This window comes from Pieris napi, chromosome 4 (assembly GCF_905475465.1).
Source record: "Pieris napi chromosome 4, ilPieNapi1.2, whole genome shotgun sequence".
Taxonomy (NCBI): domain Eukaryota; kingdom Metazoa; phylum Arthropoda; class Insecta; order Lepidoptera; family Pieridae; genus Pieris; species Pieris napi.
This window is the reverse complement of record NC_062237.1, coordinates 972,565-996,444: the sequence shown is the minus strand read 5'-3', so window position 1 is coordinate 996,444 and position 23,880 is coordinate 972,565. Positions and strand designations below refer to the sequence as shown.

General features: G+C 34.1%; 2 protein-coding genes across 4 annotated transcripts in view; one reads left to right on the top strand and one right to left on the bottom strand.

The window, feature by feature from the left end:
• The window catches only part of LOC125048745 (adenylate cyclase type 2-like), a 136,884-nt gene that overhangs the window by 53,074 nt on the left and 59,930 nt on the right, over positions 1-23,880 (top strand). For all 3 annotated transcript variants that reach the window (XM_047647598.1, XM_047647600.1, XM_047647599.1), the window contains exon 5: positions 417-611. In XM_047647598.1, the coding sequence (XP_047503554.1) occupies positions 417-611 (195 nt within the window). The remainder of the gene's footprint in view (positions 1-416; positions 612-23,880) is intronic.
• The window catches only part of LOC125048746 (E3 ubiquitin-protein ligase SINA-like 5), a 39,976-nt gene continuing 24,912 nt past the window's right edge, over positions 8,817-23,880 (bottom strand). Inside the window, exons 3-5 of the mRNA XM_047647602.1 lie at positions 17,325-17,458; positions 15,236-15,405; positions 8,817-9,822 (exon numbers count right to left, since the gene is read on the bottom strand). Coding sequence (XP_047503558.1) covers positions 9,246-9,822; positions 15,236-15,405; positions 17,325-17,458 — 881 coding nt within the window. The 3' untranslated portion in view covers positions 8,817-9,245. The remainder of the gene's footprint in view (positions 9,823-15,235; positions 15,406-17,324; positions 17,459-23,880) is intronic.

Sequence of the window (23,880 nt, the reverse complement as noted above, 5' to 3'; positions counted from 1 at the left end):
TTTACCTTTTGAGTTACCAACCACGATAGGTTTCTCCAAGTTCTCATCGCCTCTGCGCATTGTATGGCCGAGATAAGATACGATTCGCTGTAGGCATATTGTAGACAAGTTAGGCCGTATGCGGAGTTGGGTTATGATGTATTGGTGGGCTTCGCAGTCCACGGTAGTCTGAGCATTCACCACCAGGCATCGATCCTTTGCCTTTCTCGAGCCATGATAGTCCACGTTTCTACTCCATACAGGAAGATAGGGAATACTGCAGCCCGTATTAGTCTTATTTTAATAAAAAAAACATTCCTAGTCGTTATAATATTAATGTAAATCTTTATATTACAATTATTGTTTGGCAATGTAAAATGTAAATTAATAAATACATAAATTTGTATATATAAATACATATATTCTGTTCTTTCCAGCTGATATGTGAGCTAGCACTCCTTCTATCAGCCAGTGGTATTGGTTTATACTACCGGGCGCTCACAGAGAGGGCTCATAGAAAAACCTTCGCCGGCACCAGAACCTGCTTGGAACAGAGGGTCAAACTCGAGTGCGAGAGGGAGCAGCAGGAAAGTCTTTTGCTGTCTGTAATACCAGCTTATATCGCCGCTGAGGTAAGTCATAGCATAGATCTCCACTTGCTACCGTCATATCACAACATCCGGGTAATTTACCATAAGCTACTTACTACTTTTTATAATATTACTTTATATGGTATTTAAAAAGTTTTTAAACTAACGAGGTCTTAGTGAAATAAATGACTATAATCGTCAAATGTTTAATTACGGCTACGCAACTATCAAACGATAACTTTAAAAATAAAAAATAAAATAAATCAGTTGTGCTACAACCTCTTTAGGTCTTGGCCTCAGATTTCTGAATCTATTTCATGATCATTTTTAAATCTAATAGGCAAGTAGGCGATCAGCCTCCAGTGCCTGACACACGCCGTCGACTTTTTGGGTCTAAGACATGTCGGTTTCCTCACGATCTTTTCCTTCACCGTTAGAGCGAATGTTAAATGCGCACATAGTAAGAAAGTCCATTGGTGCACAGCCGGGGATCGAACCTACGACCTCAGGGATGAGAATCGCACGCTGAAGCCACTAGGCCAATACTCTAAACGATAACTTTACGTTATTTTCATTATTCTTGCTTTCATGAATTTCGCTTATTCATAAAACTCACGTACCTACTACGTATGTAATAATTTAAGCATATAATGGCGTCAATCATACTTGATAACTATTTAATTCAATCATTTATTTAAATGTTAGAGGAAATTAAAAGAATAACTACGTTGAAAAATAATTAAAATAGCCTTTGTGGAATGGTCAAAGTTGCAGTAATTATGCTTTCGTTTATTTGCGGGTCTAGGAAAAACTAACGAGATTCTTTCAAAAGAAAATCTTTTAACGTAATTTTATAAGAATATAACAGTTTTTAACCCTGACAACTTAGTTTGTTTGTTTGTTAAACGAAAAATAATTATTTTGTACTCCATTTTGAAGAAATATATTTTTTTAAGTATCGCAATACAGCGAAATGCTGCCAGCCTTGTAATGTATCATACATTGCCACAGGGACCAAACTTTTTAAATTTGGGTTAATTTTCTTTTTATTAATACTATGTAGGTTAATACTGTATATTTAATTTTTTACATAATTTTAATATGAAATAATAAACTACCCGCAAGAACGTCAAAATTAAATCTAGTGTTAAGAGCTGTCAAAGCATTTCTTAGTACATAGTTTGACATATTTGATAGCGCTCAACATGAGATTGTGACATGAGAGACGGTTTAATATATAGACCTTAGCTTCAAATAGTGTTTTATTCCTCTCATTACTAAAACTGAATTTGCAACGAGATTGGATTCTGTAACTATTTGAAGCTTAATGTACATTTTATGAACTCGTCACATTTTTCCTTGTTTATTTAATATTATTCCAACATTGCGACTTTTTATCGGTCAGCGGCTTTTCAACAATGCAAAAAATTAATTAATTACACTTTTATTACACTAATTGCGTTATACGTTTACTTTATATTTTAAATAATGATTATATATTTTATTATCACACAAATATACAGTATTTACACTTTTCTTAACTTACATACTTAATAACATACATAATAATAATAATTAAAAATGATTGAATTGAAAATTAAAACAAATTTAGACAGTTAGGTCACAGTGGTACACTTGGTTACAGTGTACATTACGATAGTTATACTTTGAGCGAGGAAAGCACCAACTCTGCGGTCACCGGTACTATCTACCAGGCGCCAACTTAAATCTTTAAGTAGTGCACTTGAACCCTACGGCCCAAGAGTCTGTACTCCATAGGGAATAAAATCAAAGTTGAAGAAAATACTCTTTTATTTGAGATATTTATTATTTTCCACCTGCTCTGCGGCCGCGCCAGCTTTTTTGCTTGAACGTGTCCACACAAGTAGCATCCCACATGTATGCTCGTCCCATCTTACAAGGGATCAACGACATCCCATCCGGAAATGGCAATGGCAATTATCTTTTTTGTTGATAATTAGTTTCAAACAAAAAAGTTCAAGGTAATTCCAGGCTTCTTAACGACTCCACGATATCAAGGCTTTATGTATGTTAATTAGCTACTTACATTTCAAGGTAAAGTAGGATTTGCTTCAGATCAAAACAACGAAGACACGTGTACTAGGTTTTAAGGTTGAAATTGCAACAAAACTGTATTTATCATATAGGCTATAAAATGTTGTGAAAGTTTAAGAAACAAATTGCGAAATCTATTTGCTAATCATATTATTAGACTTAATATAGTTCTAGGTTATTTTTCACAAAGCAAACTTTCGCTCACGTTACACAAATCATTGACTGAAGAAACACAGTTTATCAGTTCGTCCCACTGAGCTCATTCACTGTTCAAACATTGTCATGATAATTCTTCACTCACGAAATCGCTTTGTGTGTCACTGTGAATAAACCTTTGGGAAAATTGTCTTATCATTTGTAGGTACAATCATGTATGTCCGATTATGATTCATATTTGTTCTTATAAAGTAATGTGGAACCAGCTGCCCACTGAAGTATTTCCGAACCAATTTGAGTTAAGGTCTTGCGAGCGTATCAATTCTTAAAAGGCCGGCAACGCTTCTGGTGAGTGTCCATGGGCGGAGGTATCTCTTAACATCAGTTAAGCCTCCTTTACGCCCCTTTACGCCCTGGTCTATAAAAAAAATACTTCATACAGAATTCTCCAACTGGCACCGTCGATTTTTGGGTCTAAGTCATGGTATCCTCACTCTTCCTTTGGGACACGAGCTCGTCGAACGTCTTTAGTTTAGGGTTGAGAACAGAGATATTATAGAGAGTGGTATTTTTTCATAATTAAATGTTTAATAATTTCACCAAGAACACTCTTAATGATATATAAATGTTACATTAGACCACTATTAGAGTATGCCTACAGCATTTGGGATCCTTATTTCATAAAGGATATTAGTATGTAAAGGGTTCAAAGAAAAGCCACGAAAATGATCAGGTCACTCAGGAACAAATCTTATAATGAGCGTCTGAAAGCGCTTGACGTTACTGATTTAGGAAGAAGGAGATTAAGAGGAAATCTCATTGAAACCTATAAAATCCTCACTGGCCACTATAATGTTCCAGGAATTGAGAAGCTCTTTATTTTAAGTGAAAATACACATTTGAGGGGTAGTTCTTTAAAACTTAAGACCACTCAACAAAATAATTCCCTTAAGAACTTTCTCCCAAACCGAGTAGTGGCCGACTGGAATAGGCTTGCGGAAAGTCTAATCAGTGCACCATCTTTGAGCTCTTTTAAAAATAGATTGGATAGTTTCTCCAAATGTTAAAATACGCATCAGCTTATTAAGCTGCTAGTGTGTTTGTATACATAATAATAAAATAAAATGTATAGCATGTCAACTATTATTGAAAATTCATACAATTCTTTGACTTGTTTGAACGTAGCGAACGTTCAACACATGCGTGTCAAAAGTTTTCATGGCATTTAGAAATTCATAACGACACGAAGGCTTTGTTCGCTTAAGCACTTCAAAACAAAGGCATGCTTATGAAGTAATGTATAACACTATATTACGTAGTAATATGCTTACAGTATTACAAATTGCATAACCTCTGTAGCTTATCGGATAGCATATATTAGGATCGATTTCTGGTGACACATTGTGGTTGTCGGGGAAATGAAGTGCAGAAATGTCTGTCCGTATTATGTGATTATTAAAACTTTCTTAGAATTTCCAAGATTAAAAATGAAATTGTATTCAAGTTGTTAGTGAGTTGTTGAAGATAACAATTTGTATATTCCATAGTACTGCAATAACTTATTTGTAAAGTCACAAGACTTGGTTAATATAATAAATAATTTTATTCGCTACATTGTTATGCAGATTTCGTTATTTTCTTACGATTCGATTGATGACGATCGTCGTCATTTGTTTAATTTTTGTATATTATTTATTTGAGTAGCAACACAGTACAAATAAAAAGTAGGGCAACTCGCGGCATTATCGCTTTCTAACGATCTCTTCCAGGCAACCACTGTGAAGAAATAATAAGGTGATTGAGATATGCGCAAAACTCCATAAGATATACGATTACTTAAAAATAATGTGTTCAATTATTTTTTATATTTATTATTTATTATTTTAAACAAAGCAATTAAAACATATAGACAAAAGGACACATGAATCATGATAAAGTTAGAGATACGGTGTGGACAGGTAATGATAGTAAAGTAGAGATTTAAAGGAAGATCGAGAAGGAGCTAAGCGGAAAGGGACGGGAAGTGAATTCCATACCCTCAGTTCAGAGGCTTAGCTGAGACCTCAATGGAATTAAGAGTTATGTGATGGAATATCAACGATATAGTTTTCAGAAGAGCGTAGGTTATAGCTCCCACTAATTTATCATTTAAAAAATAGACTATTTCATTTGCAAATATGTTTTTTTGACAAGTTATAACTGGCGTGGATTTTAGAGTTTTTAAGAACTTTTAACTAAAATTTAACAATTATTGTTAGATTTTAGTATCATGAAAGCAGAGTAACTATACTCTCAAAAATGTCTCAGTACATTACACTGTCGATTATTGAACATTTTATAAAATTCCGTTTGGAGATTTGATTGTGCTAATCATAGCACAATCAAAGAAGAAACAAAAGATTCGTTCGATATATATCGTTTCATAAGGGCGTTTTTGCACTATGTGGAACCAGCTGCCCACTGAAGTATTTCCGAACCAATTCGACTTAGGGACCTTAAAAGGCAGGCGACGCCCTCGCGAGCCCTCTGGCATTGAGTGTCCATAAGCGGCGGTATCGCTTACCATGAAGTGAGAATCAGTTTGGCGCCTGTTCTAAAAAAAATGCGTGCGTACAAAGTACACATGTGAGAAGTCAAACTTCTTTGGCAAACTAATTTTTAAGTCTTGTTCATATTTATAAAAATGTAGAACTTTAGATTTCCGAGACTTACAGGGAGGGAAAAAGGAAGATATGTTAGGAATTAAATGAATTTAGTTGTCATTAAAATATTAAAGGTGTCGAAAATAGTACAAATTATAAATTTAATTTTTTAAATTTATTTCTTCTATAATAAAAACACGTGGTATTTTAATGTACAATTCGTCATTTGAGATTTCAATAAATTATTTTGCATAAAATATAAAATACTAATATTTCATAAATTCTCTTTTCATAAATAGAATTTTATTTCGGTAATTCACCCTTCTCACTCTCTCTCAATCGGTCTCAATCGCTCTCTTCCTTTTCTTCGACAAAATGGCGGCACATATAAGTGACGTTTTTTTAAAAAAATTACTCTCATGCGCCTAAAGAAGTTTCATTTCAAAAAGTGTTTTTTATTTTAAATATAATTTACATCAAAGGCAGACAGCAAACAGTCAAAGTAACACACAGTACAGTCTGTTCTCTGTACAGAGAACAAAATATTCGTCGTAGATTCCAGACTATCTAAACATTCTGTTTCGCAAATATTTCTGTAAATTTATGACTTATTACAAATATTGCGGGTTAGGAGACTAGTTGGTTAGTTGGTTAATTATGTTTGTCATAACAATTTTCGCCTACTTTTCGCCACGATTACAACTTTTCCTTTCTATTTTCAACTGTGTCCTAGTTCGTGGACATTTTACACAAATGTATTCGGTGTCTAATTATAAAACTAGATTTGTATAAGTTATACTAGCTGACCCGGCAAACGTTGTTTTTCCATGTATAGGTACTATAGCTAGGAAACATATTTTTAGTTCAATAAAAATAATTACCTACAATTGTATGTATTTTTGTATGCTGTATCAAAAAAAAGTAAAAAAAAAAAAAGTAAAATATAAAAATGTTGTGTACTTAAGCTTACTGAATATGCTTGAAAAATTTCATAACAAGCGGTCGAGCCGATTCGGAGGAGTATGGGAACGAACTTTGTGACACGAGAATTTTATATAAGTTATTTGATTATTATATGGCAAATTCAAATGTTGTTTATTACGTTACCAACTTTATTTATTGATTTCACATGAGCGTCGATAGACCCTCGTAGTGTTCATTAGTCATGTGTCGTACTTACACTTAATTAAAGCACACTTTCGTCTTTTTCGATGAAATTGTATTCACACTACAATGGAAAGAGACAAATTACTACTATTGTTGAAATGGCTGATTTTTTGTATAAATAAGGGCGGTTTATAAGAACAATCAAAAATGCGGTATCTGAAAGCAAGTGCCTAGGAATAATAATTTGAGGCATTTTCTTGATTGCGCTTTTTTATACATTCTTATTGTTTTCTTTTGGAATTTATTTTGGACACGTTTTACGTTACACCAAAAAATAGCTCCTTCAACTAATCATACAAGGCAAAGTGGCAGGCAGAAGGAGACATGGCCGCAGACGCACGTTTTGGTTGAAGAATGTTAGATAATGGTTTCGTCAAAGCACCAAGTCATTGTTTAGAAGCGCGTTATCTAAAATTAAAATAGCCATGATGATCGTCAATCTTCGTAAGGAGATAAGAAGGAGTTGTCAAGTAAAAGAAGATTCATTTTTTTCATTTATTATTTATTCACACTTCTTTGGAAGTATTCAAAAATTCAGTACAATCAAAGTAATTAAATAAAAAGGAGGGCCAATAGCGGCCTTATCGCTTTTGAGCGGACTCTTCCAGGCAACCACCGTAAGAAGTGAGTAAGTGTAGAAGTGTGTAAGAAAAAAAGTAGGGTGAGCGCAAGAAGTGTAAAAGTACGTACGACATATAGTTATGTAGACAAAACTAATGGAACAAAACTACGCAATTCAATATATGTAAACAATGAAAGAGAAAATAGTAAAAAAGGACACATGAATCACGATAATTTCATCTCAGTTAGTCCGAAAGTCAGGGATACGATGTGGACAGGTAATGCTTGTACAGTATAGAAGATTGCGCCGTTTCTCTCTCTAAGTTACGTTGAGTATTCAAAAGCCTTTTCATAAACGTAAATCCATAATAAAATCATATCGCAGAAAGATATAATATGAATTGAATAAAATCTTCAGATACTTTTATCGCTCTTTATTTCTCACGTCTCGGGATCGCTACGAGCATAATAATGAAAAAGCTTCTAAGATATGATATTGTGATTTATTTTACTTGCCTAAGCCTGTGAGTGGTATTGCTTTGTATGTCCAGAACTGTTTCAGTCGATTATGGAGTGAATTATTTGGAATATTTTAGAATTAATTGCTTTAAAATGATACTGAAAGAATTGCTTAAAAGGCCGGCAACGCACTCGTGAGTCCTCTGGCATTGAGAGTTCCATGGGCTTAACATATCACTTAACATCAGATGAGCCTCCTGCCCGTTTGCCCCCTGTTCTATAAAAAAAAACTTGAGAGGTGTCAAGGGACACCCGGATGGAATGAAGTTCCTTTCGATTAATTTATATTTTAAATGGTATCATAACAGTATGATAGATTTTCTCGACACCAATATTATATTTCATCGTCTATTAAAGTTTTAAGAGACCAGGAATCTAGAAGAGGAAGAAGTATGATGTCCTTGTGCTACGCTGGGATTAAATAGTAAAATAACCTAAATATAAAATTAAGTGGCACAATTAATAAGCATATTTCGTATTTCGTGGTTCAGATATTTTAATTCAGTCTCATCTGGTTCATCTCCTTGTATAAGGTGTTCTCGTTGTTATATTAGTTCACTAAGTTTTGAATTCGCAGAATTACAATGAATATTTTTTAAAGGTATTGTATTTTGCAAGGAAACTAGGGACCCTGCATTTATTGTACAGGGATTCTGGTGTACGTTTACTACGACTAATTTAGTTAAGAGATTCCAAAAATAATTTTAATTTCTTGTCGAAAAAAAGCTAACATCACGAGGTGTTTCCAGGCGGTCACCCATCCAAGTACTGACCTCGCCCGGCGTTGCTTAACTTTGGTGATCGGACGAGAACCGGTGTATTACAATGGCAAATAGCAAAAAAGTGTCGTGACAACTTTTCGTAAGAATTTTTTCCGTCTAGCCCCCTTTCACAACGCGCGAAAAGGAACTTCGTTCCAAAAATACAAAAATCATAGATACCCATATACATAATATATTGCGTTTTTTCCTTGCACCACCACTATGTGTAACCAGCTGCCCACTGAAGTATTTCCAAACCAATTCGACTTAGGGTCCTTTAAGAAAAGAGCGTATCAATTTTTTCAAGTCTCCTATTACATAAAAAAAGCTACTAGGCTTATGGGTGTCAATTAATAAAAAGCAGATTTATGGTCTAAAATCCTATATTTAAAAAAATATTCACAATACTTATATCTTAAGATCATCAGTCACATCTTTAAACCCACATAAGAACACTGTTTATAAAATGGAATGTTACGTAATACCTTATAATATGGCCAAATATCTAAAAGTGTTATTTTCCAATAAAACATTTAGGAACGTGTTTGAAAAACATTAATGTTAAAATACTTGAACATTGGAATACTTTAAAACGCATTTAACAATATTTAGTTCAATAATGACTAGCAAAACTATTAAAATTAAAAATCAAATAAATACGATAGTTGACCATAACCTATGAATACTAAACATTAAGAAATAATTCAAATAGGAACACTGCATCAAAATACGTAATGTATACAATATCCGCCATTAAAACGTCTAATATCACAATCTCAGTCACATTTACTACATCACGTTTGAATAATTTCCTTAACGGATGAATCGCTATCAGTTTTCCCTATATTAACATGGATGGTTATAGCTTCATCATTCTCGGATTTCAAGACGACATCACTCCACTGTACCTCGGCTTTCTTACTGTACGCCTCGTTCTCAATAAGTATTGCCGATTTGGTACACAGCGCTTTGCTCTGAAATTCTACTAAAGCGCAGTAATCGCTTCTTTTGCCTTCTGATTTCACGTCCGCGATGTGTCCCAGTTTCCGTCTCATGACTTCGACTTTGACGTGGTAGTTGTAAATGCAGACTTTGATGATGAAAGCGCTTTTTTGGTAGAGGAGTATGATTTTGTACTTCGTCCTGCAGCAGGCCGTTTTCTTCAGTTTCGTTTGGAAGTTCTCTATGAGGATTTTGATCTTTTGGGAGTAGACGGCGATGATGTTGTGTGTGGATTGGAGGTGGGCTGAGAGTTCTTCGAAGGGGACGGAGCAGCAAGTTGCTGTGATCGGACACACCATTGTATCGTGCTTGCATTCCTCTTCGTGTTTGACCCTGGTGTTTGCTGTGAGGAGTTCCGTACAGCCTCGTCTGTGGACAATGAAAAGAAAATTAGTTTATGTACGCAGAAAAGTTTTGTCGTCAAAAGTGTGCTACAGCATTGTGAAAGTAGATAACATTCTAATACCCAATGTCAAGTTGAAGGTGTTAAAACGGCCTTGGCTTGTCACATAATATACAATCACATTTAGTATTGAGATTAGACGAAATATACATCAAATACATTTTAATCTCAAGATTAAATTTATCTTAAAACGATATTACTTTTTTCCTGAAAGTTTTTAAATTAACAGCTTTAACGAATAAAAGCTCATCGCTATGAGCTTTAAAATTGATTTAAGAATCATATAACTAAGTTTCTTGGTTATAACTTGCGTATACACCATATTACGCTGTAAAGACGCTTTTAATTTACGATTCATCCGAAAACATTTTTAACCTTTAACACGGCATTTATTATTCAAATAGATCTTCTGCAATCAAATACTACAGTGATAAGATCTATAAGTGTATTCAAATATTAACAATTCAGCTTATTAACACTGTTAATAAAATATATCAAGAAATATCTTTAATATTTAAACTTCTTATTAATGTTTAATTAAGCTATTTGCATACATAAATATGCAATAATATTGTTTTTGTAATATTAATTTCTGACTATTAATTTAAGATATTTTGAAGACATATGATATTCATAATAAGAATACTATATACTGTAGTATCGCAATACCGCGACGAAATGCTGCCAGCAAGGGTACACTGCCATAGGGAATAAACTTTTTAAATTTGTTTCATTTTCTATTTATTCATTTTAAATTATTATTATTACTATGTAGGCTAAAAATATTGTACAATATATATAAAATTATAAATACCGTATATTTGTGTGTTAGAGATAGTGTGTCTTAAGGTTAATATTATTTTTTATTGTATCTAAAACAGTACTGATAAATTTAGTTTCCAAAAACAGCAGAAGAGCTGGAGAAAAATGGCACTCGGACCTCGTATAGCCAATTCAAAAAAATCAGTGTAAAAGAGTTTTATTTCAACCGCAAAGGAAAAATATCAAAGGTTGAAACATTCGAAACCGCACTGTGAATGAAACGAAAAACGAAAAATGAAAACATTCATCCATCAGTATACATTTTTAAATGCAAAATTATTTACTTTTCTACATGTATTAATTTGAGATATTACTGTCGAGTCAAAATCACTTCCTTTTTTTTAACTAAATTGTAAATCACGTTACAACAGTTATTTACAAGTATTCTAGAATATAAAACTTTGCAAAACTAGTGCTTAAGCGGATATGACTATATGCTAATTTTTGACGTCGTTCGTGGCGCTAAAGTCCAGGTCATGGCTTTAGATTTCTGTATCTATTGCGTAACCATTTTTCGTATAGGTCAGCCTGTGTTTGATACACGCTTTTGATTTTGATAGAAATAAAAGTCCTTTGGTTTACCGTGATTTGAGCGCACGACCTCTGAGTCCAAGGTCGCACGTTCAAGCCACTAGGCCAACACTGCTTTATGTCAACGTTAATTGCTGATAAAAAAGCAAAACCATTCACCAATAACATTTGGCAGTTAAATCTACTTGATACCGAGACTACCTCTATATTTCCTTTATTAAATACAATGTAATATTTTCGCTTCCAATAAATACCGTTAACAAACATTTACCTAACCTTCGAAGTAGATAACTAACAGTCAATTGTTTAATCAATTAAACCAATATAAACAAGCGAAATTACGTCAACAGTATATTGTGACAACAGTTATTTGAACTTAACATTCATATGTTATTGGGCTTCAAAATTTGATGACAATTGGAAATATAATCAATTTGAAAATAGTTAGTAAAATTAATTTAATTTCGTAGTCGAATTGAATAGCAAATGTAGAGTTTGTGTTGTGTATCTTATAAGTCTACATTTTTTTGCCTGTTACATTTATTTTTCGCTGAGAATCATACCCATGACCTACAGGTTAAACACCACTATCATGAACCCTGAAGCATGAAAGTTATGACAAGTAGCACCTGTGTCTATGAACCTTCTTCTTCCTCAGGTACAACTTTATTACCAAAGGTTGGCTGTTAAATTTGAACTTGTATCATGCGCTAGTCTAAAAACTCCTAGGCGGATGTGATGCCGGTCCACTCCCGTACGTTCTTGCCTCGAATTTTCTCATCATGAGAATCGAACTACGCAAAATATGGCCGAGATTTGCGATTTTCTTTATCTTAACAGTCTGCATACACTTTCGTGTCGTCTCGATTCGTTAATGGACTGTTTCATTCGTCACTCTTTGGATCCAGCTGATGCGTCTATGAATCTAAACGACTATAATTTCAGGGTTCGACCAACACTGCCTTATAAAGTGCGTTAATCACGGATGCGGTTGTATCGACGTACAATATGTATAAAGACCTTGAAAACAGTACAATAAAGACGCCTAGTCATAATTTCTTTAAACGTTCGTTATCTTAAACCAAATAGAATTACACGCGGAGTAATCTCTAGATAATTAACACCGGCTTAAACCGACTTTCTCTCCGAACAAGAGACGTTTCTCGTGACTGACGGCCAGCATCCGATAAAGAAGAGGCAACAAAAGTAGAAAACCCACTCCAATCAATGGCAACCTCAATTTCATTTGTTACTTTATGACACTATAAGACAGGGAATGCACTTGGCTTTTTATGGATTCAAGCTTTTAAAGCTCATTTCGATTGAGTAATGTTGTAGAATTAGGTCAATATATCTACAATTCTATATTATAACTAGCAAACTCGGCGGACTCCGTTTCGCCACCAGATGGCTTCGTTTTATGTAACATTTCGTTTGGTGATCCCGCTTTTCTGTTGAAATGTTTCCTGAATTTTCTTTGCTATAAACCTCACGGAGCCCGAGACCTTTCCAACGAATGCAAAACCGTGGAAATCGGTTCGTGCGTTCTGGAGTTATTGCGTCAGGAAGGAAAACCCGACTTATTTTTATATAGTAGATATATATAAGGTTTTTTAATTTCTTACTATATGCCAAAAAAAATTGACAAATTCTTGAGTTGGAAATAAGAAAGCGTGACGTGAAACGTTTAAGTATTTTAAATTAATTAATTACTAAAAATTAACATAAATGGACCTAATTAGAACGCTATTTGTATTGTTTAGGCAGACAAAAGAACTGTACGGTTAGATCTCGCGGTATTTGTCATTATTGTCAATTTAGAGGAAGGAAAGTACTCGTATTTCCAACTTATTTTTTAATCTGTTCTCATAAAAACGTCTCACAACAATCAGCATGGCGAATCCGTAAGTATGTAATCATTTTTAAACAGACGGTATTAAATGATAACACAAATGCGATAAAAGCATATATGCTTGCTAGATTGGGTTATAACCTAATCTCCGTGAATTTACGAACACTCAAAGTATTTCTAATTTGCATTTTACGAGTTTGCGTCATGCGTTGTTTTGCGTATGAGGATAAATATTCTAAATACATACAAGGGTTAAGAAACTTTATAAAAAATAAATCAGTGGCGCTACAGACTATTTAGGTCTGGGTTTCTGTATCTGTTTCATGATCATTCACCATTTGTCCATCTAATAGGCAAGTAGGTGATCAGCCTCCTGTGCCTGACACACGCCGTCGAAATTTTTCACGTGATGTTAAGAGATACCGCCCGAGGACACACGCAATGCCAAAGGGCTCGCGAGTGCGTTGCCGGCCTTAGCCATCTAATTGCACTGTTAAATTAAAGTACTCATCTGTCTCTTTCCTCACTGCATGAAAACGATTGGACAGCAAGAAGAGAAAGAGTGCTTTTGAGTTTAGGTGGAAGTGTAAAATTTGATTTATTCTTAATAACAAAGGTTTTTAGTATACTATATTTGTTTACAAAAATGAGTTTTGGTTTTAAGCTCTATTATTAGTTATCCTTGACATATTATAATTTATCATTGTCATTAAGTGTCACAGTTAATTCAACACAACAACGCAACACAATTATTTTTATATATTATTGTTTTTATTTAATTAAGAGTCAAAGAGTTAATGGGTCTCCTGATAATAGTTACTAGTTGGTAGTTTTTTTATTATTATTTATAATGTAATCTCGTTGTTGGCCTTAACCGCTCAGCTCGGGCTGTTTTGGCGAGCGTAGCTCGGCCGGAATGGTCGTTTTCCCGCGACTAGCGCAAGGGCGTCTCCTGCAAGACTCGGACCTCGGCTTGGGCCGTTGCAGGGCTAGAAATCGCCAAAAGGGAAGGCCAGAAGCCCTCTGGAGTGAGTGAAGTGCGAACTAAAGGTTTTTCACGGTGAAGGCGGTTTTTACCCTAATCTGACGTTGACTATTCTTTGCCGCGGGTGGCTTTTAATTTGTTGTAAGCTATCGTGATTTGATCATCCGGATCCGTTAGGATATGTCGGGGCCTCGTACGGGTTCTTTTTGCCGGAGACGCGGATCAAACAGCAAGAGGGCAGCAGGCAGCGAGACGACAGTAGGCAGCACGAGGTGGCGAGCAGCGGTCGATAAGCATGTCCGCACGGGTCGGCAGTGAGGCGAATAGTGTAGTTTTTCGATATGGTGGTATTTGTACTATTAGGGCAGAGTAGGCTCTTGAAGTCATATAGGTCGTGCTTGGATAATCTCTGCAGGAAGCCGATTCCACACATTGGTAGCTTGTCAAATAAAACTCTTTTTAAAGCGGGTCATCAAGAATTTCCAGCCCTTGAAGTACTGTACCCACATATTTCACAGTAGCAACTTTATATAAGGAAAAGAAGTGCAAATTTAAGTCCCAAACATTCTGAAAGTGGTTTCATAATTCTCAAATTCTTTTGTTTTAAGAGGACAAAAACCCTTTAACGGCATAAATTTTTTAGCAGCTACGATCATCTTTTGTAAAGATAGTGGAGAGGAAATTTCGATGTGACTTCAAGATGGACAACATTATATCGCTATAGCTTTCTCTTAAACCATATACCTTTAATAAAAGTATTTTCAATTACTCTTATGTTTAATTTTTGAGTAGAATAGATGATGGTAGATGGTGGAAGAAGGAACATGGTGGTTTTACCCTACCAACGTACACATAGAGGCTTTTATGTATAAACCTTGAAAAGCACAAAGTTTATTTGCTCGATATCACATATTTTAACTTGACAGGTAGAGTCTATGCGGAAAGAAAACCCGCATCGTTGGAGGTCGCAGCAGTGCTAAAATAACTTTTTTGTTGTTGTTGTTGTGTTAACAACACTTACGTCATTATAATTTTGTTGTTATCATCTTAATACTTCATATAAGAAAATTTAAAGTATAATATATTCTTTGTGAACTAATAAAATGACGCACAGAATTTTATTAGCTCGCATTATTTTCATGCCGGTTCTGTTTCCGCTCAGACGTATTAAATAAATATAAAAATATACCTGTAATTTCTACACGGCAGCATGAGATCATTAATCAGACGTTGAAGGGCCAGGCAGGGGGTGGCAGGAGTCCTTAAAACTCCTCTGCACCATGCGCACCTGGTCATTCGACGTGAGCAGCGATTGCACCATACCCCACCACACCATGGGCAGACACAGGGTCCGCAGCACTGGAAATATACAAACGAAACTTTACATTTCTTGTGTTATTTTTTACCTTACGGCTTTTTAAGCATTTTAAAGCTAAGAAATAGGTACTGAGACATTTTCCACCAGTTAGAAAGCTTTTAAAGAAAAATGTTATGTGGTTTTTCTATTGTATGCATTCAATATGTTTAACGAGAATTGGCTCAAAAAGTACTGGATTTTAAAAATTCTTTCACCATTTGAATGCTATATTATCACTGATTAATATGTTTTAATTGCAAGAAAAAAAAGAATCCCTACTAAACTTACAATAATGTTACCTAAGGTGTAATAAAATGCCTATAAAATATATAATAGCATGCGCTGCGAAAACGATTGATAATAGAACAAAAAAATGTTGCACAATATTAAAGAACATTTTATCTTTATCTACAAAAAAATTTAAATAAATAAATTTCCACCCGTGCGAAGCCGGGACGGGCCGCTAGTGTAGCATATACGAAATTTGTCGCATATGTAGTAGTCCCAAAGATATACTCAACATTCATAATCTTGTAAATGAAAATGCTGTTATTCCTATTAAGTTTCCTGCTTGTTATGCAATGAAGTTTTAATTAAATGTATATTAAAAACGAAAGGAAATTTATAGTTAGTGTTTAATTACGTTATGACTTAATTTCAAAGTGTATTAGAGCACAGCACAGTTTGAGCAACGACACACTGGAGAATAATCTTATCAAATTTCGAAGCACGTCTAACTTGTATTTTAGAATTTGCATAATCTTTGTTGACTATACTTTGTAGTGTAGACTTTACGGTGTAGTTGCTTCCAGTAATCTGGAGATTAAGCCATGATTGTCAACCCTGAGGTCGTTTGTACCCTGGCTGTGCAATACCAAGAAATGGCAGTTGATGTAAATTTAAAGTCATTTAGTTATTTAATAACGATATTTTTTTGAAAGCCTTGAAGTTGTTTAGAGATCAGCCGGGAATCGAACGCTCCACCTCAGATTTAAGTATTGCACGGCTAACCACTAGGCCGACACTTTTCCATATTAATTAAGGTTTACGTAAAATGTGAATATTTCGCATAATGCGTTACACAAGAAACTAGACGGTTCTTGTGTAATTAATAACAAAACGAAGAAATCATTAAAGTAATATAATTATTTTTATGTTTGATTTAATATACAAAGTGTTTAAATAAATAAAATATTCATCAAGTCTTATCTGTATCCAAAAAAGTTTTGGAAAAATACCGTGTGACAGACACAAAAAATAAAAGCTATTTCCCATTACTTTTTGCTTACAATTATTTAGAATGCTTTTGTGATAACACGTCTGGCCGGTTTTTATATTTTGGTAACATTATATAGCTTATTTTATTTGAGAATAATATTGCACTTATATGAAAATAATGTTTGAAATCGGTCCAGTAGGTTTTAATACGTTAAAAACAAATCTTTATCCTGAATAACATTATAGATTACATAGCAACATGTAATCTGCAGATATATTGACCTGATTATGATATTTAATATATATATTATTTATTAACACTTCGTTGCATACAGAAGTATAATACAATTGAAATAATTAAATGAGAATAACGGCAACTGCCGGCCTTATAGCTTTCGAGCGATGTCTTAAAGGCAACCACTATAAGATTTTTTTTAATTAGATAAGGAAGAAGGGCAAAAATACATAAGACAGTTATTTAGATAAAACTAATGGAACAAAACAAAGCAGCCTTATCACCCTTACATAGTAGCTTACATATATCAGGAAGATCTGTGGCCGAAAGGCTAGGCAGTGTGAAATCTTCCTTTTTCCTTCCTTCCTAAAAAGGGACTTTATTTACTTAAAAGGCTTGGCGTCTCCCGCCGGGGCCGGTATGACATATCTATATTGTTTTGTCCGCATATCTATTAATTTGATTTACCTGTAATGGCTCCAAACAAATACTGCACTCGGAATATCTTGATAGTATTTCGTCGCAATTGGGACAGGCGCATTGGGCCGAATGCCCCTCTGATTGAGTTTCCAAATTACTCTCCACTAATGGAAGGGATTTATCTGAAAAAAATATTTAAATAAGGTGACATTGACATACTAATTTATGTTAATGTGTTGAGTGATCAACGATTATTTACATCTGTTTGTACATATACATACACTTATATTAATTGTTACGTATACTTTATTTGAACACTTGAGTAGGTATTGTATATGTGATACATATTATACAAATAAATGACTACAATATAATGCAAATGGTCTGCAAATCTAGGCTCCGAATATGATTTTGTCCCATTCGGTGTCGAGACCCTTGGTCCGTAGGGTCCTAGCTCTATAAGGCTTTTAAAGGAAATAGCAAAAAGATTAGTCGACATCACAGGAGACCGAAGAGCTGGCAGCTACCTCGGCCAAAGATTTAGTCTAGCTATTTAAAGGGGGAACGCTGCCAGTATCTTCGGAACCTTTTAAAGGGACTCCTTTTAATAATATATTTTAGTCCAATATCTTTTCTGTTCTCGGATTTCTGAATCTGTTTCATGATAATTTTTCAATCAAATAGCCAAGTAGGTGATCAGCCTTCAGTGCCTGACACACGCATTCGACTTTTTGGGTCTAAGACATGTCGGTTTCCTTACGATGTTTTCCTTCGCCGTTCGAGCGAATGTTAAATGCGCACATAGGATGAAAGTCCTTTGGCCGGGGATCGAACCTACGACCTCAGGGATGAGAGTCGCACGCTGAAGCCACTAGGCAAACACTACTCTATATTTAAAGGTTAGTTATTGTTTTAATGTTTCTTTATTTATTCCTTGTCTAATACAATTTAATGACAATGAAACACCAGTTGAATCGTATATGGAATAAACGTTTTAATTAAGTCAAGTCATAAAAACCGAGCATCAAAAATAAAATATAACTCGTCGTATGGATGCTTTGGTTTTTTTTAATGCGTCATTTATTTATTATCTAAGAGCCCGTGCGTAGCAATCTGCAAGATCGATTTTTCACCGATAAACGAAGTACTTGTACTTGTACCAAGTACGAAGGCGGTGTTTATTTTGTAATTATTTATAATGCAACAACGTCAAGGACACAGCCGTGAAGATCATGATTCAATCATGTTTACTTCATTTACATATTGACACCTTACAGATATGTTTAATAAGCGTCCTTTTATTGCTGTTACCGCTCGATTTAATATAAAGGTATGGCATTTAAGTCTCATTCTCCAATAATATCTGCACGCCAGTAATACAATCAGATTACGATTATTCTTAAAAGGCTGGCAACGCACTTGCGAGCCCTCTGGCATTGAGTGTCCATGGGCGATATCACTTAACATCAGATGCGCCTCTTGCCCGTTTGCCCTCTGTTCTATCGAATCATTTAATAACTGTTAACGTTCGGTTAAATATAACGGTGTGGAATTGTAGTCTCATTCTCCAATAATATCTGCACGCCAGTAATAAAATCAGACTACAATTATTGTTAAAAGGCTGGCAACGCACTTGCAAGCACTCTGGCATTGAGTGACCATGGGCGGTATTACTTAACATCAGGTGAGGTTGTTGCCCGTTTGCCCTCTGTTCTATAAAAAGTGTGCTTTAAACATTTTGAAGACGTAAAGTTTTGTTAGTCTTATATTCTTCTGACATTGGCCACTTATTATTGTTACATATATATAGGTATATATTATGTTCGTTATATCGAATCATGTGCGATGTTTATGCGTCGCGTGCTGCAACGTCGTGCACGTGACTATAAACCGTTTAAGTATAAGTTAGCATGAATCGTACATACTGATCTGATTGTAAGATCAACATTATTTACATCTTACAGTCCAGATGGATGGATGACACAAAGGTTTTTATTACTTAACGATATATCAGCACATACGTCTGTCTGTGTCTGAGTCGTTCATTAACCGTAAACAGTTACTTAAGACATTAAGTAATGTATTTTTTTGTTTTTCAACGCCTTTAGTTGTATGTATGTATCGATATATTATATAGATTTTAGGTTAAGATCAGAGATAATTTAATGGACTATCATTATTACTAATTAAAATACTTTTTTTTAGTTTTATAGTATTATATTTATATTTTTTAATGTAACTGGAGGCAAACGGGCAGAAGGCTCATCTGATGGTTAGTGATACCGCCCCTATGGACACATTGTCAGAAGGCTCGCAAGTGCTTTGCCGGCCTTTTATGAATGGGTATGCTCATTCCTTGAAGGTCCTTTTGTCGAATTGATAATTCAGTAATCAGCTGGTTCCACATAGTGGTGGTGCGCAATATACCTTAAGAAACGCTTAGTACGGCTATCTTTATAATTTTAACCTAATAAGTTAATTTTATCAAAAATATTGTTAAATTTAACCAGTTCAAGGTCCACAAAACAGTTAAGCGTAACCATTACGTAAGTAGTTTAAAGTAAAAGGCATAACTGGTTATGAAGACTAGACACATGTTTGGTCTCATTCCTAACTTATTCATTGATTACGGAAAATTTTGTTTCATAACATCTGTAGATAGACTCGTTTTATCGGCACATAGTTTTTGTAGCAACAATGCAAATTAGATGTACAAAAATAAAGTTTTTGAAGGTTAAATTCTTATTGTTTTAACTTGAACATATTTTTAGTTTATTCACACAAATATGTTGTATTAATAATTTTGAATAAAATAAATTTTTACACGTGGAATTTTTGAAGTTTGACAATTTTTTTCTGCGTACTCTAGAATGATTTTACATAGAATGTAAAATCAGAATGTAGTAGTGAGTTATTATTAATAGGCAAATTGCCAGCCTTCTGTTTCTGATACGTTGTTTTTTTGGTGTAAGGCAAGCCTCCTCACGATATTTTCCTTATTGTACCAGCGATTAGCGAATGTCAATTGCGATTCGTACTCACGACCTCTAGAAGCAAGAGAAATAACACTATCTGTTGGTAAAAATATTGATACGCCGAGGAATATTAATTTATACACGCGTTTCAATGTAGATAATTTGGTATAATATATTGTTAAATGATAAGAAATGAGTAATTAAAAATGTGTAATGAAACAATTTATCCTTTAAGTCGTCAAAAGTTTATAAAGTAATTAAAAATAATTTCCTGTTTTTCTTGTTATCAGACGTATTTTGAGAATAATACCCTTTTCTCATAATTTTAGTATAACTTTTTTTAACAAATTAATTTCTGTAGGTATACCAGAAGTTTTATATCGATTTTTGTTTTGTTTGTAGATACTTTGATCTGTCTCAATTAAGTGACAAGACCTTTTTTAACACTTCTTTAAAGTATATTTTTAGTGTTGGATAAGTAAAAAACCCTTTTAAGATATTCCAAAAATATATATAAAAATCCCCGAGAAAAAGTTCAACATTGAATTAAGTCAGTTTTACAGTTGAAAAGAAACTTTGAAAGCTCCAACGTCCTGTGAAGTTAAGGAATTGAAATAGATTAAGAAAGTCTCTCAGTAGTTATGCTCCTAATAGTTTTAACTTTTAACTGAAATCTTAGTTATAAAGTTAAAGATAAAATTTCATGGTTCAAGTGCACAGGCGCTAATTAAAAATTTAATTGGTAGAGAGTACCGGTGACCCCAGAGCTGGTGCTTTCATCGCTCAACGAATAAGTATCGCAATACAGCGAGGAAATGCTGCCAGCGTTAAACACTGCCACAGAGACCAAACTTTTTAAATTTGTTTTCATTTTCCATTATTTAATTATTATTTTTATTACTATGTAGGTTACGAAAATTGTAAATACTGTATTTGATTGTTATGTTTAGGTTTTAATAAATGAAATACTTATAAAGCTCATGAAATTTTTGAAACATGGTCTTTATTATATTACCATGCTAGCTTTATACCACGTTTTATTAACACCGCGTAAGTTGATAACTTACTGAAAACACCTGCTTATTCACAAACGTTAAGGTTCGATTTCAGTGTGCTGTACTGTGCGGCACAGTGTTACAAGCGTACGGCACAAATGTACCTATTCTATGGGATTCCAGTGATTTATTAAAATTAAAATAAAACACGACGCCGCAAGAGTTGGCTCAAAGTTTCAATTGTCCATATAAGCAACTGTCGGCAGAAAATCTTCTCAGTGAACAAGTGTGCAACACTGTGCGCTTACAAAAGTTACACATAGCATTGCCGGTGAAGACAGAAGCGAAACACGATACCTGCATAGTACGTGTTCTGCTATACTATATAAACAAACGTGCTGCATTCAATTTTGTGGAATCATACCTTTATAGTATGTTTGTTAAGATAATTAATGTATCACTTTTGTTAATTCATCCTTTAACTAATTCAACATTATAACATTTACATATATTTCGATAAAGATAGGGCAACAATATATAACATATAAACAGAAAAGGTGGGCAAAAAATTGTTTAAGCCTGGCATTCTATATAAGTGGCCTAATCACACGACCGACAAGGGGATGAAATCTTTGGTTGCAGAAGTCTGAGAGGATTGATTAGATCCCAGCAGAGGCGTAAAACAAATTACATTTAAATTTTCGCACTGAGGAAACCTTAGGCGACACCGGGGATGAGATAAACGGGGGATATCATAATGTATATTGTCGTTGCAACAGCTTCTTCTTTCATTCCCATCTTTCATTTCTGTAATTGAATTCACCAATAATATAGAAGGTTTATTACTTTAAAAGTCCTGTTAACTTAAACAGCCTATACCAATTAAAAACTTGGAGCCACCGTAAAAGGATTGGACAATTAGCCTTACGAACAGGTAATCTATAATGATTAAAATTATCCCAAACAGATTATAGTTTTTTTTTAAATGTTGTGTATAATTATTTGTCTTCTTTCTCTCTATGTTATAGCAACGTTTCATGTATGTATTTGTTTTCTGATAATACTAGTTGAAGATTATAATACCATCGCCATTTTTGTAAGAATAAATTAAGAGCAGCGAAATGTGTAATGTAAAGAAGATAAGAACCTAAAACTGTCGGTGTTGCGCTTGCGCCGATAATAATCTGTAGCGATGGAAACCCCATTTGCAATGTTAAAGGTTTGTACTGTGATTTCAATTTACCAGTGCTATAGATATATCTAGATTTCATACAAAAACGTCAGGATCGGTCTTGCAATACTCCGGTCACATTGAGTTATGGACTATGTACTCGCGTGAGAACTTTATTACATTTACAAAAAGGATCAATTATATACGAAAGGATATAAAAAATATTAAATATATTTGACTAAGTAATACCTATTTCGACTGTGTTGTGAGATGGTTTAAAATTGATATATTGATATGTCCTGCGTAAGCTATTTCCAAATAGATCATGGCCAAGAACGGGCTGTAGATTAGTTATTTATCGCAAACGAGGTTGGTATTACAAAAGAAAAATATTAACCTAAATCCTTTTGAGCTTACTACAAAAGCTCCTAGGAAAAACTGAAGAATTCCTAAGTGTATTTGTGCAAATACTTGAATGAATGGACAATTGACCGATTTGTCGACGAGCGGTACTTAATGGTTCGGTCCCGAGTCTCGTTCATTCACTCGTGACACATTGGGTTTCCTGTGTAACATGTGTCATAGAAAAATTCGGTATTTCGAGACTAAAAATCTTAGATTATTTATATATTATCTGTAATAAAAAAACAGTAGCTCTATACATTTTTAGATCTGGGGCTCAAAATTCTGTATCTGTTTCATGAATATTTGTTTTTTCTAAAGCCGGTTGCCTCACGATGTCTTGCTTCGCCATACACGCCATACAAGCCATACACGTTAGAAACTCAGAACTCCATTGGTGTGTAGCCGGGGTTCGAATCTACGACCTCGGGATCATTCATGCTAAAGCCCGTACTACTTTTCCGAAGTACGTTTTCGTTACATCATGCTTATAAATTTGATTCTAAGAATTTTAAAATAATCATATATTTGCTTTAGATAAAGTCATAGGGCGTGAGTAATTTTCGTAGTAAACCAAGTCATTCATAAATGATTTTATAAACAGATTAGATCATTTTATAACATTACCTACTATAAGCAGATTTTTAAAGAATTTCATCATGTTTAATATTTAATGTTGCATATTATAACTTTGTTATTTCTGATCATGCTTGAGGTATTTTTACATAAATAATAATGATGTTTTGATGTACCTCACAATTTGATTAAATAATTAGTTAGTTAGTAATATACTTAGCAGTAATAATTTGACTTCAAAATATTGCAGTTTGAAATTGTATTAGAATTATTTAAAAGTAAAGAGTGGCGAGTTTGTTGGAGAGTTTATTGCCAGTTCTTCTCGTCCATTCTACGCCCTTGATTTGAGAATTGGCAGTAAATGTTAACTTCGAATCATTTAATTTAAACATTCATAAGTGTACAGATACAATCAGGTACACAAGTTTTTTTAACTATGTAATATTTTGCAAGAGCGCGACATAGACAAACTCTGAAAACGCGAA